This window comes from Myxine glutinosa, chromosome 1, assembly GCF_964187855.1.
Source record: "Myxine glutinosa chromosome 1, kmMyxGlut1.1, whole genome shotgun sequence".
NCBI lineage: Eukaryota > Metazoa > Chordata > Myxini > Myxiniformes > Myxinidae > Myxine > Myxine glutinosa.
The window spans coordinates 28,946,989-28,968,645 of NC_136261.1; the positions used below are offsets into that span (position 1 = coordinate 28,946,989).

Here is a 21,657-nt window from a genome sequence, read left to right on the forward strand (position 1 = left end):
GCCAAATAAATAAGACAGTGATGGGTAGGACAAAAAAAAAAAAAGAGAAAGCAAGAAGGACGTTTGACTAAGCCATTTTTTTCATACAATGAGAAAAAGGAAAGGTGGAGACAAAGACATACATGAAAGAGAATTGCCGAAAATGAACTTCGATGAGAAATGGAAATTGCGCTGAAGTGTGCAGTGAGGAATGCTCAAGACTGAACAAGATGGAGGGACCTCTTTGCGGCCCTGTGTGCTGAAAAGCGCAATGGGTCCTAAGTGAGTAAGTAAGTACATTTTCCATCATGTTTGCATGCAAAATAAATATTTTTTTTGTACATAATATGTACCAGTAGATGGCACAAAACCACAAAACCTCAAAACATTAAGTATAACCATTGTATCAATTATTTTTAGAAAGTGCAGCGTACCCGATTTCTGACTGGTGAAAGGTCAGTTTGGCTGGATAAAGTAGCTGACGGCGTTGAAATGTTTGAATGTCTCTCATCTCGTATAGATTTCGTTTGTGCCTCCATTGTTCGCAAAAACTCCTAAAACATAAATACAAGAAGACGTCATGCAGAGCAAGATAATTGCAAAATCCACCCCTCCCCCCACAAAAAGGTTGCCATAGATACATCAAATTATCAATTTCATTAACATTCAAATTGACGATCTTCATCAAAGCTTGGGTCAATCAGATCAAAATTGATGATTTTTCAGGTGAAAATTGATGATTTTAGGAGTTTGACCTTCAGTTGACCTTTGACCTTTTGACCTTAAATCATTGGTTTCCCAAATCAGCACTACACTATGTAATTGCTGTTTAATTTACAACTTAATAGGATGTAAATTGATGATTTTTCAGATGAAAATTGTTGATTTTAGAAGTTTGACCTTGAGTTGACCTTTGACCTTTTGACTTCACAAGTAGTTGGTTTTCCAATTTAGTGACCTAATGTACAAATGCTGTTCAATTTTCAAGTCACTCGGATGAAAAATTGAGATTTTAGAAATTTGACCTCCAGATGACCTTTGACCTAAAAATCAATAGACTTCTCAATTATGACGACCTGTACAACTTGGTAAAGTTTCTTGACGATTGGTTGAGAATTGTGACCTGCAGGCGAGTGACAAACAGACAAACAGACAAAACAAAATGTCATGCAGAGCACATACTTGCAAATACTTGCAAAATCCCCACCCCCTCCCCCCAAAAAAGGTTGCCATTGATCAATCAAATTGTCCATTTCATCAAGATTAAAATTTACGATCTCAATCAAAGCTTGGGATAATAGGATGTAAAGCGACGCTTTTTCAGATGAAAATTGATGATTGTAGAAGTTTGACCTTGAGTTGACCTTTGACCTTTTGACCTCAAAAAGTTTGTTTCCCTATTTAGTGACTCAATATGCAAATGCTGTTCTATTTTCAAGTCAATCGGATGAAAATTGACGGTTTTTCAGATGAAAATTGATGATTTTGGAAATTTGACAGTGAGTTGACCTTTGACCTCAGAAATAGTTGGTTTTCCAATTTAGTGACTCAATAATCAAATGCTGTTCAATTTTCAAGGCAATCGGATGAAAAATGGCGATTTTACAAATTAGACCTCCAGATGACCTTTGACCTGAAAATCAATAGGCTGCTCAACTGTGACGACCTCTACAACTTGGTGAAGTTTCATGACGATTGGGTTGGAATTGTGACCTGTAGGCGAGTGACAAACAATCAGACAGACAAACAGACAAAAAAAAGAAAGAAAACAAAGTAGAATGGCACTTAGTAGAGCATCATTATTACCTCACAAATAATTGGTGGTTGGATTATTTGACCTGATATATAAATAGTCTTCAAATTTTAAGTTAATCGGATGAAAATTGACAATTTTATAAATTTGGCCGATGTTGACATTTTGGCCTATGTTGATTTCCAAAATAGTTGGTGGTTGAATTCAGTCAGTTGATATGTAAATCCTATTCAAATTTGAAGTGAATCGGATGAAAATTGAGGATTTTAGAAATTCGAAAAAAGTGGTTGACCTTTGGCCTATGTTGACCTTTTTGCTTGTGTTGATCTCAAAAATAGTTGTTGGTTGAATTCAGTTCGCTGATATGAAAATCCTATTCAAATTTCAAGTCAATCCATTGAAAATTGAGGATTTTAGCAATTTGAAATTGTTGACATTTTGCCTATGTTGACCTTTCGGCCTATGTTGATCTCCAAAATAGTTGGTGGTTGAATTCAGTTTGCTGATATGAAAATTCTATTCAAATTTCAAGTCAATCGGATGAAAATTGAGGATTTTAGAAATTTGAAAAAAGTGGTTGACCTTTGGCCTATGTTGACCTTTTGACCTCAAAAATATATAGGATTTTGTCGGACCACGAACTCTACCATTTGGTGAAGTTTCGTGAAGATCGGTTTAAAATTGTGACCTGTAGGCAAGTATAAGTGAGCAGACACACAAACACACACACAAACAAACACACACACAAACCGGAGTGAGCAACATACTTGTTTTTTTTTTTGTTTGTTTGTTTTTTACAAACAGACAGACAGGATAACAAACGCAACCGACCAATACACTTGAAAAATCTTCGATTTTGCAAGTAATAAATGCTGTTAAACATTTGGTAAGTTGCATCTCAGTGTTGTCTAACATACAATTTATTTGCTGAAAAGAACAGGGTCAAACAACTCGTGCAACCCTGAATAACTAACTCTATTACCGAAGCAGTTCGACAAACACAATTGCTTTTCTTGCATTGATAAACAAACAGAATAAGGTTTTTACATCTCACACAATTGCTTTTCTTGCATTGATAAACAAACAGAATAAGGTTTTTACATCTCACACAATTGTTTTTCTTGCATTGATAAACAAACAGAATAAAGTTTTTACATCTCACACAATTGCTTTTCTTGCATTGATAAACAAACAGAATAAGGTTTTTACATTTCACACAATTGTTTTTCTTGCATTGATAAACAAACATAATAAGGTTTTTACATCTCACACAATTGCTTTTCTTGCATTGATAAACAAACAGAATAAGACTTTTTACATCTCACACAATTGCTTTTCTTGCATTGATAAACAAACAGAATAAGGTTTTTACATCTCACACAATTGCTTTTCTTGCATTGATAAACAAACAGAATAAGGTTTTTACATCTCACACAATTGCTTTTCTTGCATTGATAAACAAACAGAATAAAGTTTTTACATCTCACACAATTGTTTTTCTTGCATTGATAAACAAACAGAATAAGGTTTTTACATCTCACACAATTGCTTTTCTTGCATTGATAAACAAACAGAATAAAGTTTTTACATCTCACACAATTGTTTTTCTTGCATTGACAAACAAACAGAATAAGGTTTTTACATCTCACACAATTGCTTTTCTTGCATTGATAAACAAACAGAATGAAGTTTTTACATCTCACACAATTGCTTTTCTTGCATTGATAAACAAACAGAATAAGGTTTTTACATCTCAAACAATTGCTTTTCTTGCATTGATAAACAAACAGAATAAGGTTTTTACATCTCACACAATTGTTTTTCTTGCATTGATAAACAAACAGAATAAGGTTTTTACATTTCACACAATTGCTTTTCTTGCATTGATAAACAAACAGAATAAGGTTTTTACATCTCACACAATTGCTTTTCTTGCATTGATAAACAAACAGAATAAGGTTTTTACATCTCACACAATTGCTTTTCTTGCATTGATAAACAAACAGAATAAAGTTTTTACATCTCACACAATTGTTTTTCTTGCATTGACAAACAAACAGAATAAGGTTTTTACATCTCACACAATTGCTTTTCTTGCATTGATAAACAAACAGAATGAAGTTTTTACATCTCACACAATTGCTTTTCTTGCATTGATAAACAAACAGAATAAGGTTTTTACATCTCACACAATTGCTTTTCTTGCATTGATAAACAAACAGAATAAGGTTTTTACATCTCACACAATTGTTTTTCTTGCATTGATAAACAAACAGAATAAAGTTTTTACATCTCACACAATTGCTTTTCTTGCATTGATAAACAAACAGAATAAGGTTTTTACATTTCACACAATTGTTTTTCTTGCATTGATAAACAAACATAATAAGGTTTTTACATCTCACACAATTGCTTTTCTTGCATTGATAAACAAACAGAATAAGACTTTTTACATCTCACACAATTGCTTTTCTTGCATTGATAAACAAACAGAATAAGGTTTTTACATCTCACACAATTGCTTTTCTTGCATTGATAAACAAACAGAATAAGGTTTTTACATCTCACACAATTGCTTTTCTTGCATTGATAAACAAACAGAATAAAGTTTTTACATCTCACACAATTGTTTTTCTTGCATTGATAAACAAACAGAATAAGGTTTTTACATCTCACACAATTGCTTTTCTTGCATTGATAAACAAACAGAATAAAGTTTTTACATCTCACACAATTGTTTTTCTTGCATTGACAAACAAACAGAATAAGGTTTTTACATCTCACACAATTGCTTTTCTTGCATTGATAAACAAACAGAATGAAGTTTTTACATCTCACACAATTGCTTTTCTTGCATTGATAAACAAACAGAATAAGGTTTTTACATCTCAAACAATTGCTTTTCTTGCATTGATAAACAAACAGAATAAGGTTTTTACATCTCACACAATTGTTTTTCTTGCATTGATAAACAAACAGAATAAGGTTTTTACATTTCACACAATTGCTTTTCTTGCATTGATAAACAAACAGAATAAGGTTTTACATCTCACACAATTGTTTTTCTTGCATTGATAAACAAACAGAATAAAGTTTTTACATCTCACACAATTGTTTTTCTTGCATTGATAAACAAACAGAATAAAGTTTTTACATTTCACACAATTGCTTTTCTTGCATTGATAAACAAACAGAATAAGGTTTTTACATCTCACACAATTGCTTTTCTTGCATTGATAAACAAACAAAATAAGGTTTTTACATCTCACACAATTGTTTTTCTTGCATTGATAAACAAACAGAATAAGGTTTTTACATCTCACACAATTGCTTTTCTTGCATTGATAAACAAACAGAATAAGGTTTTTACATCTCACACAATTGCTTTTCTTGCATTGATAAACAAACAGAATAAAGTTTTTACATCTCACACAATTGTTTTTCTTGCATTGATAAACAAACAGAATAAAGTTTTTACATTTCACACAATTGCTTTTCTTGCATTGATAAACAAACAGAATAAGGTTTTTACATCTCACACAATTGCTTTTCTTGCATTGATAAACAAACAGAATAAGGTTTTTACATCTCACACAATTGCTTTTCTTGCATTGATAAACAAACAGAATAAAGTTTTTACATCTCACACAATTGTTTTTCTTGCATTGACAAACAAACAGAATAAGGTTTTTACATCTCACACAATTGCTTTTCTTGCATTGATAAACAAACAGAATGAAGTTTTTACATCTCACACAATTGCTTTTCTTGCATTGATAAACAAACAGAATAAGGTTTTTACATCTCAAACAATTGCTTTTCTTGCATTGATAAACAAACAGAATAAGGTTTTTACATCTCACACAATTGCTTTTCTTGCATTGATAAACAAACAGAATAAAGTTTTTACATCTCACACAATTGCTTTTCTTGCATTGATAAACAAACAGAATAAGATTTTTACATCTCACACAATTGTTTTTCTTGCATTGATAAACAAACAAAATAAGGTTTTTACATCTCACACAATTGTTTTTCTTGCATTGATAAACAAACAGAATAAGGTTTTTACATTTCACACAATTGCTTTTCTTGCATTGATAAACAAACAGACTAAAGTTTTTACATCTCACACAATTGTTTTTCTTGCATTGATAAACAAACAGAATAAGGTTTTTACATCTCACACAATTGCTTTTCTTGCATTGATAAACAAACAGAATAAGGTTTTTACATCTCACACAATTGTTTTTCTTGCATTGATAAACAAACAGAATAAAGTTTTTATATCTCACACAATTGCTTTTCTTGCATTGATAAACAAACAGAATAAAGTTTTTACATCTCACACAATTGCTTTTCTTGCATTGATAAACAAACAGAATAAAGTTTTTACATCTCACACAATAGTTTTTCTTGCATTGATAAACAAACAGAATAAGGTTTTTACATCTCACACAATTGTTTTTCTTGCATTGATAAACAAACAGAATAAAGTTTTTACATCTCACACAATTGTTTTTCTTGCATTGATAAACAAACAGAATAAGGTTTTTACATCTCACACAATTGCTTTTCTTGCATTGATAAACAAACAGAATAAGGTTTTTACATCTCACACAATTGCTTTTCTTGCATTGATAAACAAACAGAATAAGGTTTTTACATCTCACACAAATTGTTTTTCTTGCATTGATAAACAGAATAAAGTTTTTACATCTCACACAATTGTTTTTCTTGCATTGATAAACAAACAGAATAAAGTTTTTACATTTCACACAATTGCTTTTCTTGCATTGATAAACAAACATAATAAGGTTTTTACATCTCACACAATTGTTTTTCTTGCATTGATAAACAAACAGAATGAAGTTTTTACATCTCACACAATTGCTTTTCTTGCATTGATAAACAAACAGAATAAAGTTTTTACATCTCACACAATTGTTTTTCTTGCATTGATAAACAAACAGAATAAAGTTTTTACATCTCACACAATTGTTTTTCTTGCATTGATAAACAAACAGAATAAAGTTTTTACATCTCACACAATTGTTTTTCTTGCATTGATAAACAAACAGAATAAGGTTTTTACATCCCACACAATTGCTTTTCTTGCATTGATAAACAAACAGAATAAAGTTTTTACATCTCACACAATTGCTTTTCTTGCATTGATAAACAAACAGAATAAGGTTTTTACATCTGACACAATTGCTTTTCTTGCATTGATAAACAAACAGAATAAAGTTTTTACATCTCACACAATTGTTTTTCTTGCATTGATAAACAAACAGAATAAAGTTTTTACATCTCACACAATTGCTTTTCTTGCATTGATAAACAAACATTATAAGGTTTTTACATCTCACACAATCGTTTTTCTTGCATTGATAAACAAACAGAATAAAGTTTTTACATCTCACACAATTGCTTTTCTTGCATTGATAAACAAACAGAATAAAGTTTTTACATCTCACACAATTGCTTTTCTTGCATTGATAAACAAACAGAATAAAGTTTTTACATCTCACACAATTGTTTTTCTTGCATTGATAAACAAACAGAATAAGGTTTTTACATCTCACACAATTGTTTTTCTTGCATTGATAAACAAACAGAATAAAGTTTTTACATCTCACACAATTGCTTTTCTTGCATTGATAAACAAACAGAATAAAGTTTTTACATTTCACACAATTGCTTTTCTTGCATTGATAAACAAACATAATAAGGTTTTTACATCTCACACAATTGCTTTTCTTGCATTGATAAACAAACATAATAAGGTTTTTACATCTCACACAATTGCTTTTCTTGCATTGATAAACAAACAGATAAAGTTTTTACATTTCACACAATTGTTTTTCTTGCATTGATAAACAAACAGAATAAAGTTTTTACATCTCACACAATTGCTTTTCTTGCATTGATAAACAAACAGAATAAAGTTTTTACATCTCACTCAATTGCTTTTCTTGCATTGATAAACAAACATAATAAGGTTTTTACGTCTCACACAATTGCTTTTCTTGCATTGATAAACAAACAGAATAAAGTTTTTACATTTCACACAATTGTTTTTCTTGCATTGATAAACAAACAGAATAAAGTTTTTACATTTCACACAATTGCTTTTCTTGCATTGATAAACAAACATAATAAGGTTTTTACATCTCACACAATTGCTTTTCTTGCATTGATAAACAAACATAATAAGGTTTTTACATCTCACACAATTGCTTTTCTTGCATTGATAAACAAACAGAATAAAGTTTTTACATCTCACACAATTGCTTTTCTTGCATTGATAAACAAACAGAATAAAGTTTTTACATCTCACACAATTGCTTTTCTTGCATTGATAAACAAACAGAATAAAGTTTTTACATCTCACACAATTGTTTTTCTTGCATTGATAAACAAACAGAATAAGGTTTTTACATCTCACACAATTGTTTTTCTTGCATTGATAAACAAACAGAATAAAGTTTTTACATCTCACACAATTGCTTTTCTTGCATTGATAAACAAACAGAATGAAGTTTTTACATCTCACACAATTGCTTTTCTTGCATTGATAAACAAACAGAATAAAGTTTTTACATTTCACACAATTGCTTTTCTTGCATTGATAAACAAACATAATAAGGTTTTTACATCTCACACAATTGCTTTTCTTGCATTGATAAACAAACATAATAAGGTTTTTACATCTCACACAATTGCTTTTCTTGCATTGATAAACAAACAGATAAAGTTTTTACATTTCACACAATTGTTTTTCTTGCATTGATAAACAAACAGAATAAAGTTTTTACATCTCACACAATTGCTTTTCTTGCATTGATAAACAAACATAATAAGGTTTTTACATCTCACACAATTGCTTTTCTTGCATTGATAAACAAACAGAATAAAGTTTTTACATTTCACACAATTGCTTTTCTTGCATTGATAAACAAACAGAATAAAGTTTCTACATTTCACACAATTGTTTTTCTTGCATTGATAAACAAACAGAATAAAGTTTTTACATCTCACACAATTGCTTTTCTTGCATTGATAAACAAACAGAATAAAGTTTTTACATTTCACACAATTGCTTTTCTTGCATTGATAAACAAACAGAATAAAGTTTTTACATTTCACACAATTGCTATTCTTGCATTGATAAACAAACAGAATAAAGTTTTTACATTTCACACAATTGTTTTTCTTGCATTGATAAACAAACAGAATAAAGTTTTTACATTTCACACAATTGCTTTTCTTGCATTGATAAACAAACATAATAAGGTTTTTACATCTCACACAATTGCTTTTCTTGCATTGATAAACAAACATAATAAGGTTTTTACATCTCACACAATTGTTTTTCTTGCATTGATAAACAAACAGAATAAAGTTTTTACATTTCACACAATTGCTTTTCTTGCATTGATAAACAAACAGAATAAAGTTTTTACATCTCTCGACTGTGACGGATCATCAGCAACCATAAAAGGGCAAAAATCTTGAATGGACTCCAAATTACTCAATGAGCTGAACAGGTCATTAAAGACAACAGACGATATGATTACCATCTATATATAATGGGGAAAGTTTTTGTATGTACGTATATCCACTATATACCCGTTGATTGGACAGCTGGCCTGAGGCCACCCACAATTGTAACCTGAAAAGAATTATACGTCCACCATTTTGGTGCTATGGTGAGCCTCTTCGGAAGTGTCATCTATCTATAATTCCAGTAATCTCTGTCTGTACGTTTGTCTGTGACCGCTGTTTCTCGACAACCACGGGTCCGATATACTTTTAACTTGCCAGGTATATTGCTGGGGACCCGAGGATGTGCCTTTTCAAGGTTTCATATTAATCGGACAATTACTTACCGAGCTATGTCCAAAAAACGATTCAACCAATCAGAGAGCAGCGAACGATCGCGTGTGCCGAACGTGGAGGACACACTCTGCCTCGGATGGCACATTTGAGAGCGTATTCATTTATTTCACGTTTGCAAACTATGTTGGCGTTAAACTACGTTTTGAAACTAATAAAAACGAATTTGCGATTCATTCGCTTTCCTGCGCGTTTGTGCACGCGATGGCGATTTCTTTACCAAACTCCGGAAGCCGTTCGCTTTGGACCAAACCATTGCATGTAAATAGAGGGGGGGGTTCTGTGGTCGTTGCGAATGGACCAAACCATTCATGTAAATAGAGGGGGGGGATTGTCACTGTACTCGCAAGCCGTTCGCCGTTCGCTTTGGCGTTGCGAATGGACCAAACCATTTCATGTAAATAGAGGGGGGGGATATAATTTTAGATAGATATATAGTACGGGCATATATATAGTACGGGCATGCCCTAGTCTATCTATAATTCCAGTAATCTCTGTTTGTACGTTTGTACGTTTGTTTGTCTGTGACCGCTGTTTCTCGACAACCACGGGTCCGATATACTTTTAACTTGCCAGGTATATTGCTGGGGACCCGAGGATGTGCCTTTTCAAGGTTTCATATTAATCGGACAATTACTTACCGAGCTATGTCCAAAAAACGATTCAACCAATCAGAGAGCAGCGAACTATCGCGTGTGCCGAACGTGGCGGACACACTCTGCCTCGGATGGCACATTTGAGAGCGTATTCATTTATTTCACGTTTGCAAACTATGTTGGCGTTAAACTATGTTTTAAAACTAATAAAAACGAATTTGCGATTCATTCGCTTTCCTGCGCGTTTGTGCACGCGATGGCGATTTCTTTACCAAACTCCGGAAGCCGTTCGCTTTGGACCAAACCATTTCATGTAAATAGAGGGGGGGGATATAATTTTAGATATAGATATAGTACGGGCAATGCCCTAGTATTCACAATTGCGTTGCCTTCCATACACGTTTTCTGTTCAGTGCAAAACACCGAAAGCGACTGTTAAAAGTATCATCAAATATATAAAGGTTGGAGTCTGTTGGAATGGGTGGTTGCTGTTTAACTATCTACTATAAATAAATAATTATGGTGTGTGTGTGTGTGTGTGTGTGTGTGTGTGTGTGTGTGTGTGTGTGTGTGTGTGTGTGTGTGTGTGTGTGTGTGTGGTGTGTGGTACTTTCTGTGTCTATTTATTACATACGTCTATTAATCAATTACGTACTATTCATATGTACCTTTTAACCCTTTAGACTGCTGAGACCCATTAGACCTCGGAAGACCCTTTAACACTTGAGACCCAAAAGTCACACAGATGACCTTAAAAGACCCAGAAGTCCGCAAGGACCCAAAAAGTTATTGATGACCCAAAAGTCTCTGAGGACCCAAAAGACCCAAAAGTCCCCCAAAGACCCAGATGACACAAAGGTCCTTAATGACCCAAAATCCCTCAGAGTCCCTGAGGGCCCAAAATATACAGATGACACAAAAGTCCTTAATGACCCAAAAGACCCAAAAGTCCCCATGGACTGAAAAATGACCCAAAAGTCCCTGAGGACCCAAAAGACCCAAAAGTCCCCAATAACCCAAAATACCCAGATGACCCAAAAGTCCCCGAGGACCCAAAAGGCCCCAAGAACCCAAAAGACCCTGATGACCAAAAAGATCCAAAAAGTCCCCAAAGACCTAAAGAGTCCCTGACCCAAAAGTCCCCGAGGACCCAAAAGACCCAGATGACCCAAAAGTCCTGAATGACCCAAAAGTCCCCAAGGACACAAAAAAACCCAGAGGACTCAAAAGACCCTCCCCCCCAACCTGCCTCCGAGCAGAGTCTGGCAGGCAGGTATGTTACGAGCCCGTGAAGACCAATGACAATTTGGTACAATGGACCAACGGGCCCCCTAATACAGATAAGTGATGCACATCTACGAACAAAATTAATTATGTTGCGCTTTCTCCTAAACATTCATTTAAGGAAATAACTGCACTATAATAGGCGTTATTAACCTGTAGGAGCCATTTCCACAACAATATACATTTCGTCACTGCCGTACATCTTCACCGAAGATAGTTACGCTGTTCACGGGTATGGGACGAGAAGATCTCCATGTCTGCCGGGTGGAATAGGTAATTTGTAATATTGTACCTCATCTCGACTCTTCCTGTAATGTCCTATATTCCAGTGCCAGATTAATTTTTCCGTTTCAAGTCACCAATTCTGTGAATTCCGTCAGTTTTCCGTGATCATGGAAAATCACTGGCTCGATACAACCAACACCACTCGTTCATTTTATCCTCATAATGCAGCTCTCATGCATTTGTTCACAAAGCATTCTTGTTCTTTTCCTTTGCTTTAACCCTGTGCCCATTATTATCGAGGCCACCCAGAAACCTCACCAGCAGCTCGTCATCATGATCATGTTGTCGTGCCGATTTGTCATCACAGAGCCTTTCTTCTGGAATTTCATGGGCTTGCAGAGCCGTACCGACGTCATTCACAGACACTCGATGACCAGCGAGTTGAATCTGGGCCCGGGCCAGAGCAGAATGACCCACACACTGCCATCGTCCATTCTGAGAAGCGTCAAATCTCCGAGTCATAGCAGGCTGCACACACGCGCACGTGGGAATTCATATGTTAAGCAGAATAAATGGGCCCAGTTGCACAAAGCATCAGGACAAATGCGAGGATTTCCTTAACTTTTCCCTCAAGGAGATCCTTAAATTGAGGAGGGATGCGTGTCATGCAGAATATCCTTAAGTTTTTCCTCAAATCCTCCCTTAAAGTTAAGGGAGCTCCCCCCCCCCCCCCCCCCTACTCCTGTCATCAGCTATTTTCCACCAATTAGAAACATCCTTTCATAAGTCACCCGGGTATTAAACATTGTAAGAAGGGTCATGATTCGTTGTTTGGGTTGAAGTCAGTTTAAACTCATCATTTTATTACCTCCGTCACCAAAGGTGGATGGAGGTTATGTTTTCACCCCTGCCTGTATGTTTGTGAACAAAGTATCTCAAAAAGTTGTGGACGAATTTGGACCAAATTTGGCAGAGATGTAGCGAATGTGACAAGGACGAAATTATTAGATTTTCGTGAAGATCCGCATTCGGATCCGACTGGTAGAATTATTTAAGTGATTCTTACTTAAGGCCAAAATTATTTAAGGCATTGATATTTATAGCATTTAATTTAATTTAATTGATAATACATTTAATTTAATACATTTAATTAATACATTACATTTAATACATTTAATTATTTACATTTAATATACATTTAATACATTAATATATACAGATATATTTAATATACATTTTATTTTATACATTTTTTATTTTATTTTTATTTTTATTTAATTTTATACAGATATATTTAATATACATTAATACAGATACATTTAATTGATACATATAGCAGGATATATGTATCAGATATGATATATATATCGGAGTGAACTCCATTCAATGTACAACGTGCGCTGAGTGGGTTCATCAAAAATGTAGTGGTCTGAGAGGGTCATTAACCAGTGTGGCAGCTACATACAAGTGTAAGGTGTGCACAGAGGGAGCTGCAGATGGAGGAAATGTTGAGTTGGATCTTGGAGACGGCGTGAAGCTGGAAGGTGTGAAAACATTTTTCTACCTAGGAGACATGCTGAATGGAGAAGGTGGATCAGACTCAGTGACGATTGCTGGAGTGAGATGTGCATGGAAGTTTCGGGAACTGAGCGGCATGCTGACGAGGAGGGGAAAATCGTTGAAGCTGGCTGAAGGGAAAGGTGTATGCTGCATGTGTGAGAAGTGTTATGATTTATGGGAGCGAGACATGGGTAATGAACGTAGAGCAGCAACGAAGACTGGAAAGGGTGGAAATGTGAATGGTTCGGTGGATGTGCGGAGTATCGTTGAGAGAGAGGAAGACAAATGATGAATTGCGAAAGATGATGGGAATAGAGCCTGTGATTGATGCTGTGAAAAGAAACAGGTTGAGATGATTTGGTCATGTGTTGAGGAAGGATGAAAATGACTGGTTGAGAAGAGTGATGGAAATGAATGTAGCAGGAAGTAGAGGATGGGGAAGGCCGAGAAAAACTTGGCTTAAGGTGGTGGAAGAAGAAATGCGGGCAAGGGTCTTTCCCTCGCGGTCCCCCTGTGCTGTCTTTCCCTCGCGGTCCCCCTGTGCTGTCTTTCCCTCATGGTCCCCCTGTGCTGTCTTTCCCTCGTGGTCCCCCTGTGCTGTCTTTCCCTCGCGGTCCCCCTGTGCTGTCTTTCCCTCGTGGCCCCCTGTGCTGTCTTTCCCTCGTGGTCCCCCTGTGCTGTCTTTCCCTCGTGGTCCCCCTGTGCTGTCTTTCCCTCGTAGTCCCCCTGTGCTGTCTTTCCCTCGTGGTCCCCCTGTGCTGTCTTTCCCTCACGGTCCCCCTGTACTGTCTTTCCCTCACGGTCCCCCTGTGCTGTCTTTCCCTCACGGTCCCCCTGTGCTGTCTTTCCCTCGTGGTCCCCCTGTGCTGTCTTTCCCTTGCGGTCCCCCTGTACTGTCTTTCCCTCGCGGTCCCCCTGTACTGTCTTTCCCTCACGGTCCCCCTGTACTGTCTTTCCGTCGTGGTCCCCCTGTGCTGTCTTTCCCTCGTGGTCCCCCTGTGCTGTCTTTCCCTCGTGGTCCCCCTGTACTGTCTTTCCGTCGTGGTCCCCCTGTACTGTCTTTCCATCGTGGTCGCCCTGTGCTGTCTTTCCCTCGTGGTCCCCCCGTGCTGTCTTTCCCTCGCGGTTGTCAGCTCTTTCACGAGCCTCGATTCAGTATCCAAAAAAAAAAAAAAAATCTCAAGAAGTTGTGGACGGATTTGGACGAAACTTGGTGCACAGGTTGGGTGTCTGACAATGACCATTCGATTCAATTTTAGTGAAGATCTGAATATGGATTCGGATATGAGAATTGTTTAATTTTTCCTAAGTGATTCTTCACCATTGGGAGATCGGGCCAAAAACGATGCAGAGCAGGATATCTCAAAAAGTTGTGGACGGATTTGGACGAAACTTGGTGCACAGGTTGGGTGTCTGACAATGATGATTCGATTCGATTTTAGTGAAGATCTGAATATAGATTCGGATATGAGAATTGTTTAAATTTTACTAAGTGATTCTTCACTATGGGGATATGGGGCCAAAAAGGATACATAGCAGGATATCTCAAAAAGTTGTGGACGGATTTGGACGAAACTTGGTGGACCGGTTGGGTGTCTGACAATGACGATTCAATTCTATTTTAGTGAAGATCCGGATCCGGCTCGTATAATTTTTTTTAATGATTCTTCACCATCGAGTGATATGGCCAACCAGGCGAATGTGTGCTCTCTACTGAGTGCCGTTGTAGTTTTGAATGTGTAATTATGTGCAGCAAATGTTTGGAAACTTTCCGAGAACGGTGAATGCGTGAAATTATAAAAGTACTCGTGCTCGTACACACACTCTCCCTCTCTTTCTCTCACACACTCTCTTTCTCTCACACTCTCTCTCGCTCTCACACTCTCTCTCTCTCACACTCTCTCACACTCTCTCTCTCTCACACTCTCTCTCTCTCACACTCTCTCTCTCTCTCTCTCACACTCTCTCTCTCTCTCACACACTCTCTCTCTCTCTCTCTCACACTCTCTCTCCCTCTCTCTCTCTCTCTCTCACACTCTCTCTCTCTCTCTCTCTCTCTCTCTCTCTCTAACTGTGCCAGTGCGATTCTGAATTGGTGCCAATGCTGTGTTCGTAAGATCGTAATAAGTGGGACAATTAGATGGGTTAACTCTGCACTTTGCCTATTTTGCTTTGTGAAGCAGAAATTATACGAGTGCGAAACTACAAGCAAAATATTCTAGATAGCGAGGGAAGCAAACAAACGATGCGGAAAAGGCAAATGGGAAACGATAAACCAATAAATGCCACATTCCTGTGCCACCTTCAATCGAACGTCAAGCATTCACAGCAAGTTCGTGAATGACTTGGACAAAAAAAACGTACCTCGTTTGAATGGTTTGATACCCAGTCAATGGTGAATCCGCGAATGTCACGGTTAGAAAGTAGAAACCCTCATTCATATTTAATATTTTCTCATTCATATTTAACCTCAATATCTCTCTTTTCATTCCATACAGCATCATTCCAGTCATACGTTAATACTATAACAAAATACTGTGTTAAATCACGATTGTATTGAGATATTATCCCTCCTCCGGTATGATAGACCTGAGCCTCGTCCTGGAGGTGGGGTTGCTATCTTTATAAAAAACTCTCTTCCTCACTCGCCCTCCACTGCCCTCTCTCCACCTCACCCCCAGGAATACCTTTGGCTACGGCTTCCCCTTCGCTCCCACCTTTTGTTCATATGTGTGTTGTACCGTCCACCAATCAGCGATGACTCCATCTACATCTCACTGTCTGATAATATGGACCAACTTCTATCTACCCATCCCAACTCTCTCTTCCTCATATGTGGTGATTTCAATTGTCACCATGCCAGTTGGCTGGGTGTGGGTACCTCTCTCACCAGCCATGGCTCTTCAGCAAAGGACTTCTGCGACTCACTGGGACTGACACAATCTGTCAATTTCCCGACCCGGATCTCAGTCAACGGAGCATCTTCTCTTCTGGATTTGGTTATGACAAACTTCCCTGAAAATGTCTGCTGCTCTTTTTCTGCTCCAATCGGCTCATCTGATCATGTGCTTGTCAAAGTGGACATCTCTCTGACCATTCTCAGAGAGCCTCCTCAGCGCCGACGAGTCTGGCATTTCACTCAGGCCAACTGGCACGGTCTTCAAGCAGCCATCAATCATCTGGACTGGTCTCCCATCTCTACCGCCTCTGACATCAACTCATCCTGGGAATTCTTTCAAAGTAAATTGCTCTCTCTCATGCACAGATTTATACCATCTCGTCTTCAGTTGTCATACCCTTCCTCCCGTCCATGGTACACGGAATCTTGTGGTGAGGCTGTTGCCCTGAAACAACTTGCTTTCGTCTCCTGGAAAGCAAATCCAACGGAAGGAAATCTCATTTCCTTTCACAAAGCCCGAAACAAGTGTGTGTCCACCCTCAGGAGAGCCAGGAAACAATATCTCACCATTCTCAAGACCGAACTCTCTTATCTGTCTCCCTCTTCCAAATCCTGGTGGCGTCTGGTCAAATCTGTTTCTGGTGTTTGTTCCCCCTCCATCCCCTCCCTCACCTCAAACGGCTTAACGGCTGACTCCGCACGTGAAAAAGCTGAATGCCTCAACTCTGTGTTTGCCTCTAAATCTTGTGTCCCAAACCCATCCCTCTCTGTACCCACCGTACCCAGTCGTACCCAGCTGCTCCTGGACTCTGTGTCCTTTCCTCCTGACAAGGTGGAAAAGTTTCTGGCAACCCTCGACTCTGATTCTGCAACTGGTCCTGACGGCATCAGCCCACGGGTCCTAAAATCATGTTCTTCTGCACTTTCACTCCCTCTTTCTGTTCTCTTCACCCTCTCTTTTGCTCAAGGTCATCTGCCATCTGCTTGGAAATCAGCCAACATCACCGCTTTGCACAAAAAAGGTGCAAAAACAGATCCCAGCAACTACAGACCAATCAGCCTTCTCCCAATTATCAGCAAAGTCATGGAATCCATCATTGCTTCAGATATTAAATCTTTCCTCTTCTCCAATGGCTTGATCTCTGATCATCAATTTGGTTTCAGACCTGGTCACTCTACTCTGGACATGCTGCTTCTGCTTTCTCAACAATGGATGGAGGTCCTCAACACCAAACAGGAAATTAGAGCTGTCTCCCTTGACATTTCACATGCCTTCGATACGGTCTGGCACCCTGCTCTGCTCTCCAAACTCTCCTCCTTTGGTATCCATGGAAATCTCCACGCATGGCTGGCGGACTTCCTCTCTGGTCGTAGTCAACGTGTGGCCCTGAATGGGTTTCTCTCATCTCCTCTTCCTGTTCAGGCTGGAGTTCCCCAAGGTAGTGTTCTGGGCCCTGTGCTTTTTCTGGTCTTCATCAATGATCTCTCTGACTCTCTTGAAAATCCTCTCTATCTCTTTGCTGACGACTCTACTCTCTGTCGCTCCATTCCTCATCCCTCAGATCGGCAGTCTGCAGCCTCCTCACTCTCTGCAGACCTGGACAAAATCACAGACTGGTCAAACAAGTGGAACATGTCTTTCAATCCTGACAAATCTCATACTCTTACAATGTCTCTCCGAAAGGACCGACTGGACAACCCTCCCATCTACTTTCTCAACAATCCTCTCCAAGAAGTTCTGTCGCTCAAGCTTTTGGGTCTCACTATCTGCCATGATCTTTCTTGGGAAAACCACATTTCCAAGCTGGCCTCCAAAGCCAGTCGCCGACTGGGCATCCTCCGTCGTGCGAAGTCCTTCCTTGGCACACCTGAGCTCCTCACCACATACAAGGCTTTCATCCGCAGCTCAATGGAATACTGTTCCCCCCTCTGGGCTGGTGCTCCTGCCTCACACCTTGCTCGGCTTCACGCTGTTGAGGCCAAAGCTTTCAGAATCATTGGAATCTCCTGCGATGTAGTCAACGCCGAGGGCCTTTCACTCACTCACCGCAGGCAGGTTGGTGGTCTTTCTGTCTTCTACCGACTCCTCTCCGGCCTTGCTCCCCCAGCTCTCTCTGTGCTCTGTCCCCCCAATATTCCTTCAGGTCGCACAAGATCTGCCTGCAACCCTCTTCTGGTTAAACTGCCAAAGTCTAGGCTCTCTGCTCACCTTCACTCTTTCATTCCCCTTTTCTCCCGCCTCTGGAACAAACTCCCCCACTCCCTTCAATCCCACTCCTCCCTCCAGGTCTTTAAAACAGCTGTTCACCACCATCTCTTATCTTCCCCCATCGAAAACCTTGATCTTTTCTACCCCCGGTAATTCACCCCAGAGTCCTTGCAGTGTTCATATGTTTTAATCCTCTCCCACCTCCCCCCAAGTCCTCCCGATGTCCCTGCTCTCAAATGTTGTGTTTGTGTCCTTCCCCCTCTCTTTTGTGTCCTTCCCCCTCTCTCCCCATCTTGTCTACCGCTCCCCTTGTTTTTTGTGTTTTGTGTGTCGGTTTGTCTTTTTGTGTGATTAATGTTAGCTCTTTCACGAGCCTCGATCTTGTATACAAAAAAAAAAAAAAAAAAAAAAAAAAAAAAAAACCTCATTATCGTCATCTATCTATAATTCCAGTAATCTCTGTGTGTATGTCTGTGTGTCTGTGTGTCTGTGACCGCTGTTTCTCGACAACCACGGGTCCGATATACTTGAAACTTGCCAGGTATATTGCTGGGGACCTGAGGATGTGCCTTTTCAAGGTTTCATATTAATCGGACAAGTAGTTACCGAGCTATGGCGATTTCTTTACCAAACTCCGCAAGCCGTTCGCTTTGGACCAAACCATTTCATGTAAATAGAGGGGGGGGGGATTGTCACCGTACTCGCAAGCCGTTCGCTTTGGACCAAACCATTTCATGTAAATAGAGGGGGGGGATTGTCACCGTACTCGCAAGCCGTTCGCTTTGGCTTTGCGAATGGACCAAACCATTTCATGTAAATAGAGGGGGGGGGTATAATTTTAGATATATATATAGTACGGGCATGCCCTAGTCTGTTCAATTCCGGATTCGGGAGCATCTCTGTATGGAGTCAATTTCAAAATCATAATTTTAATGAGGAAACTTTGAAACCTCCTGCCTACCTTACAACATCCGCTGGGACTCCAAAACGTTCCACAGAAGGTTTGGCGGGGCTAGCCCCAAAACTGAGGAAGTAGTTTCGGGATGGACAGACGGACAGACAGTCCTGTTTTATAATATACGTCATGAAAGAGTGAAAATTATGGAAGTTTTGTTATATCAGTCTGTGACGTCACGCTGCGGTATAATTAATCGTCCACTTTGGGACCAATTTCTAAGAGCACCAATTAGAAACTCAAAGATTCGTGGTTATGGAAGCCCCGTGGAGAATTAATGAATCGCCCAAGCTGTCTAGTTATAGCCGGCGAAGCCGGTGTTATCAATAAACGCGTACGTAATTATGTCGAAAACCAGATTATGCTGTATCCCTTGGCTTGAGAATTCCAAAGCGCAATGGAGGCCGCCATCTTGCGGATGCGGAAGTATGCATAACAAATTGAAAAACGTTCGATAGGAGTTTCTTTCACCCGTCTTTGTTTGATTCACAATCTTATGCACCTCTAATTTGTAATTAAAATAGGTTAAGACCAACCTCGTTATCTTCAACGAAAATCGTCACCAAACACCGGAACCAATGAGATTCGAGCATTTGAAAAATATTTTTAAGAAGCTAATTACGCGTTTCGGACGCTGAAAACGGCGTCAAATATTCTAAAATTGACGAAGAAATATTTTTTAGAAATCTCGCGGCCGTAGGGGATAGTTTTTCACGGCCGGAAATATCCGAAGTTGAGACGGAATTCACCGAATTAATCATCCAGAATGCAAATGGTACCTACTACACCTACGATACCTACTACACCTACCTACTACCAACTACCTAACCTACTGATGTCAGAGTGATGGGTAAAATAGTGGCAAGAGGCTTTGGCTTCGCCGGCTCATTGCGGCTTTGCAGTAGGGTACTACTACTAGTATTACCGATCTATAAACTGTCATCCCAGGTGTATCACAGGTAAGGTGATTCATCAATGTGCGTGCAGTCCCCCGATGGATGTTAAACTGGTCGTACCATCTGGCGGCATTTGTTGGTGGAGGTTAAACTTAAAGCCTCCACTGTGTCCTCCGCGAAGAGTAGGCGAGCTATCACCGGCACCCTGAAGCAGTTCCAAATACCTGCCCTAACCTACAGTACAGAGGGCACAGAGGGCTGATCTCTGTGTACAGAGGTCTCTGCTGATCTCTGTGTACAAACCTACAGTACAGAGGGCTGATCCGACCATCAGCAGCACAGCCACGATCTCAGCCAGACCCAGAGACGTTACTTCGAGTGTGATGCAAACGAATGAGGAAGAAGAAGATATAAAATACAGTACCTGAAGTCAAAGCACCAAATATAAGTTAAAGGTTAACGGGTCCGTGTTTGCGACAACTGCACGTCACCACAACCAACCAAACCTGACGTTTCGATTTACCGAAGTATATTCTGCTTCACGCAATAAAAATATACATACTTTAAATGAACCATATCAACACCTCTCTCAGAACAACGCACGGTACTTACGTAAACACGGTTTGACCAACCGGAAGTTCTTGATGATGGGCATTGAATCTTCTTCCTCTTCTTTAACCATTGGTGGCGTTTTCAGAGCCGCAAGGCTCTATATACGCCACGAGCCTGGACATCGTGGTGAAAGAAGGAGCCGATGCGATGTGAGATCCATAAAACTACATGGGTTTCCCAATCGCTTAAAACTAATCTTATAACCGTCTTGCAGAGTCAAAGATGCTTCTGGTTTAGTTTAGTTGACCGGAAATGATCGGCAGATCAGACACGCCAATCGCCGCCTCTCGAATGTAATTGGTTTTAAAATTTAAATAGGAGCAACCTGGGTCCATCATATTATAGGCGCCCTCCTCCCCGACCATAGCGTTATCATCTAAAATTTCATCTTGTGGCACAATAAAACGAGGAGCTGGGGGACGACCGCCTGCCATAACCGAGTGCTCAAACTGAACGGATCAATATTTTAAAAAAAATTAATATTGTAGGAGCTGTGCTCCCACGTAATCGGAAGAATGGACGCGACAAAAAGCTGGAATTCGTCCGAGTTTCTTTATTGAAACAAAACAACTCGGGTACTCTGAAAAGCCCGTTTATCGGGCAGCAATATATATACACATTATCCAGGAGCGTTTGCCCGGGAAAGGCGAGAGGGGGCGTGGCCGGGAGTCCTGGACGCGGCCTGGCAAGTCGAGGGCGGGCATGCCCGGGCATGCCCGGGCGTCCCGGACGCGGCCTGGCAAGTCGAGAGCGGGCATGGCCGGGCGTGCCTGGGCATGCCCGGGCG

General features: G+C 39.1%; 1 protein-coding gene across 1 annotated transcript in view; it reads right to left on the reverse strand.

Annotated features, from left to right (window-relative positions):
* LOC137422150 (uncharacterized) overlaps nt 1–20,932 on the reverse strand; it is a 92,996-nt gene extending 72,064 nt beyond the window's left edge. Inside the window, exons 1-3 of the mRNA XM_068108913.2 lie at nt 20,871–20,932; nt 12,058–12,267; nt 414–533 (exon numbers count right to left, since the gene is read on the reverse strand). Of these exons, the coding sequence (XP_067965014.2) occupies nt 414–533; nt 12,058–12,261 (324 nt within the window). The 5' untranslated portion in view covers nt 12,262–12,267; nt 20,871–20,932. The remainder of the gene's footprint in view (nt 1–413; nt 534–12,057; nt 12,268–20,870) is intronic.
* Between the last annotated feature and the right edge of the window lie 725 nt (nt 20,933–21,657).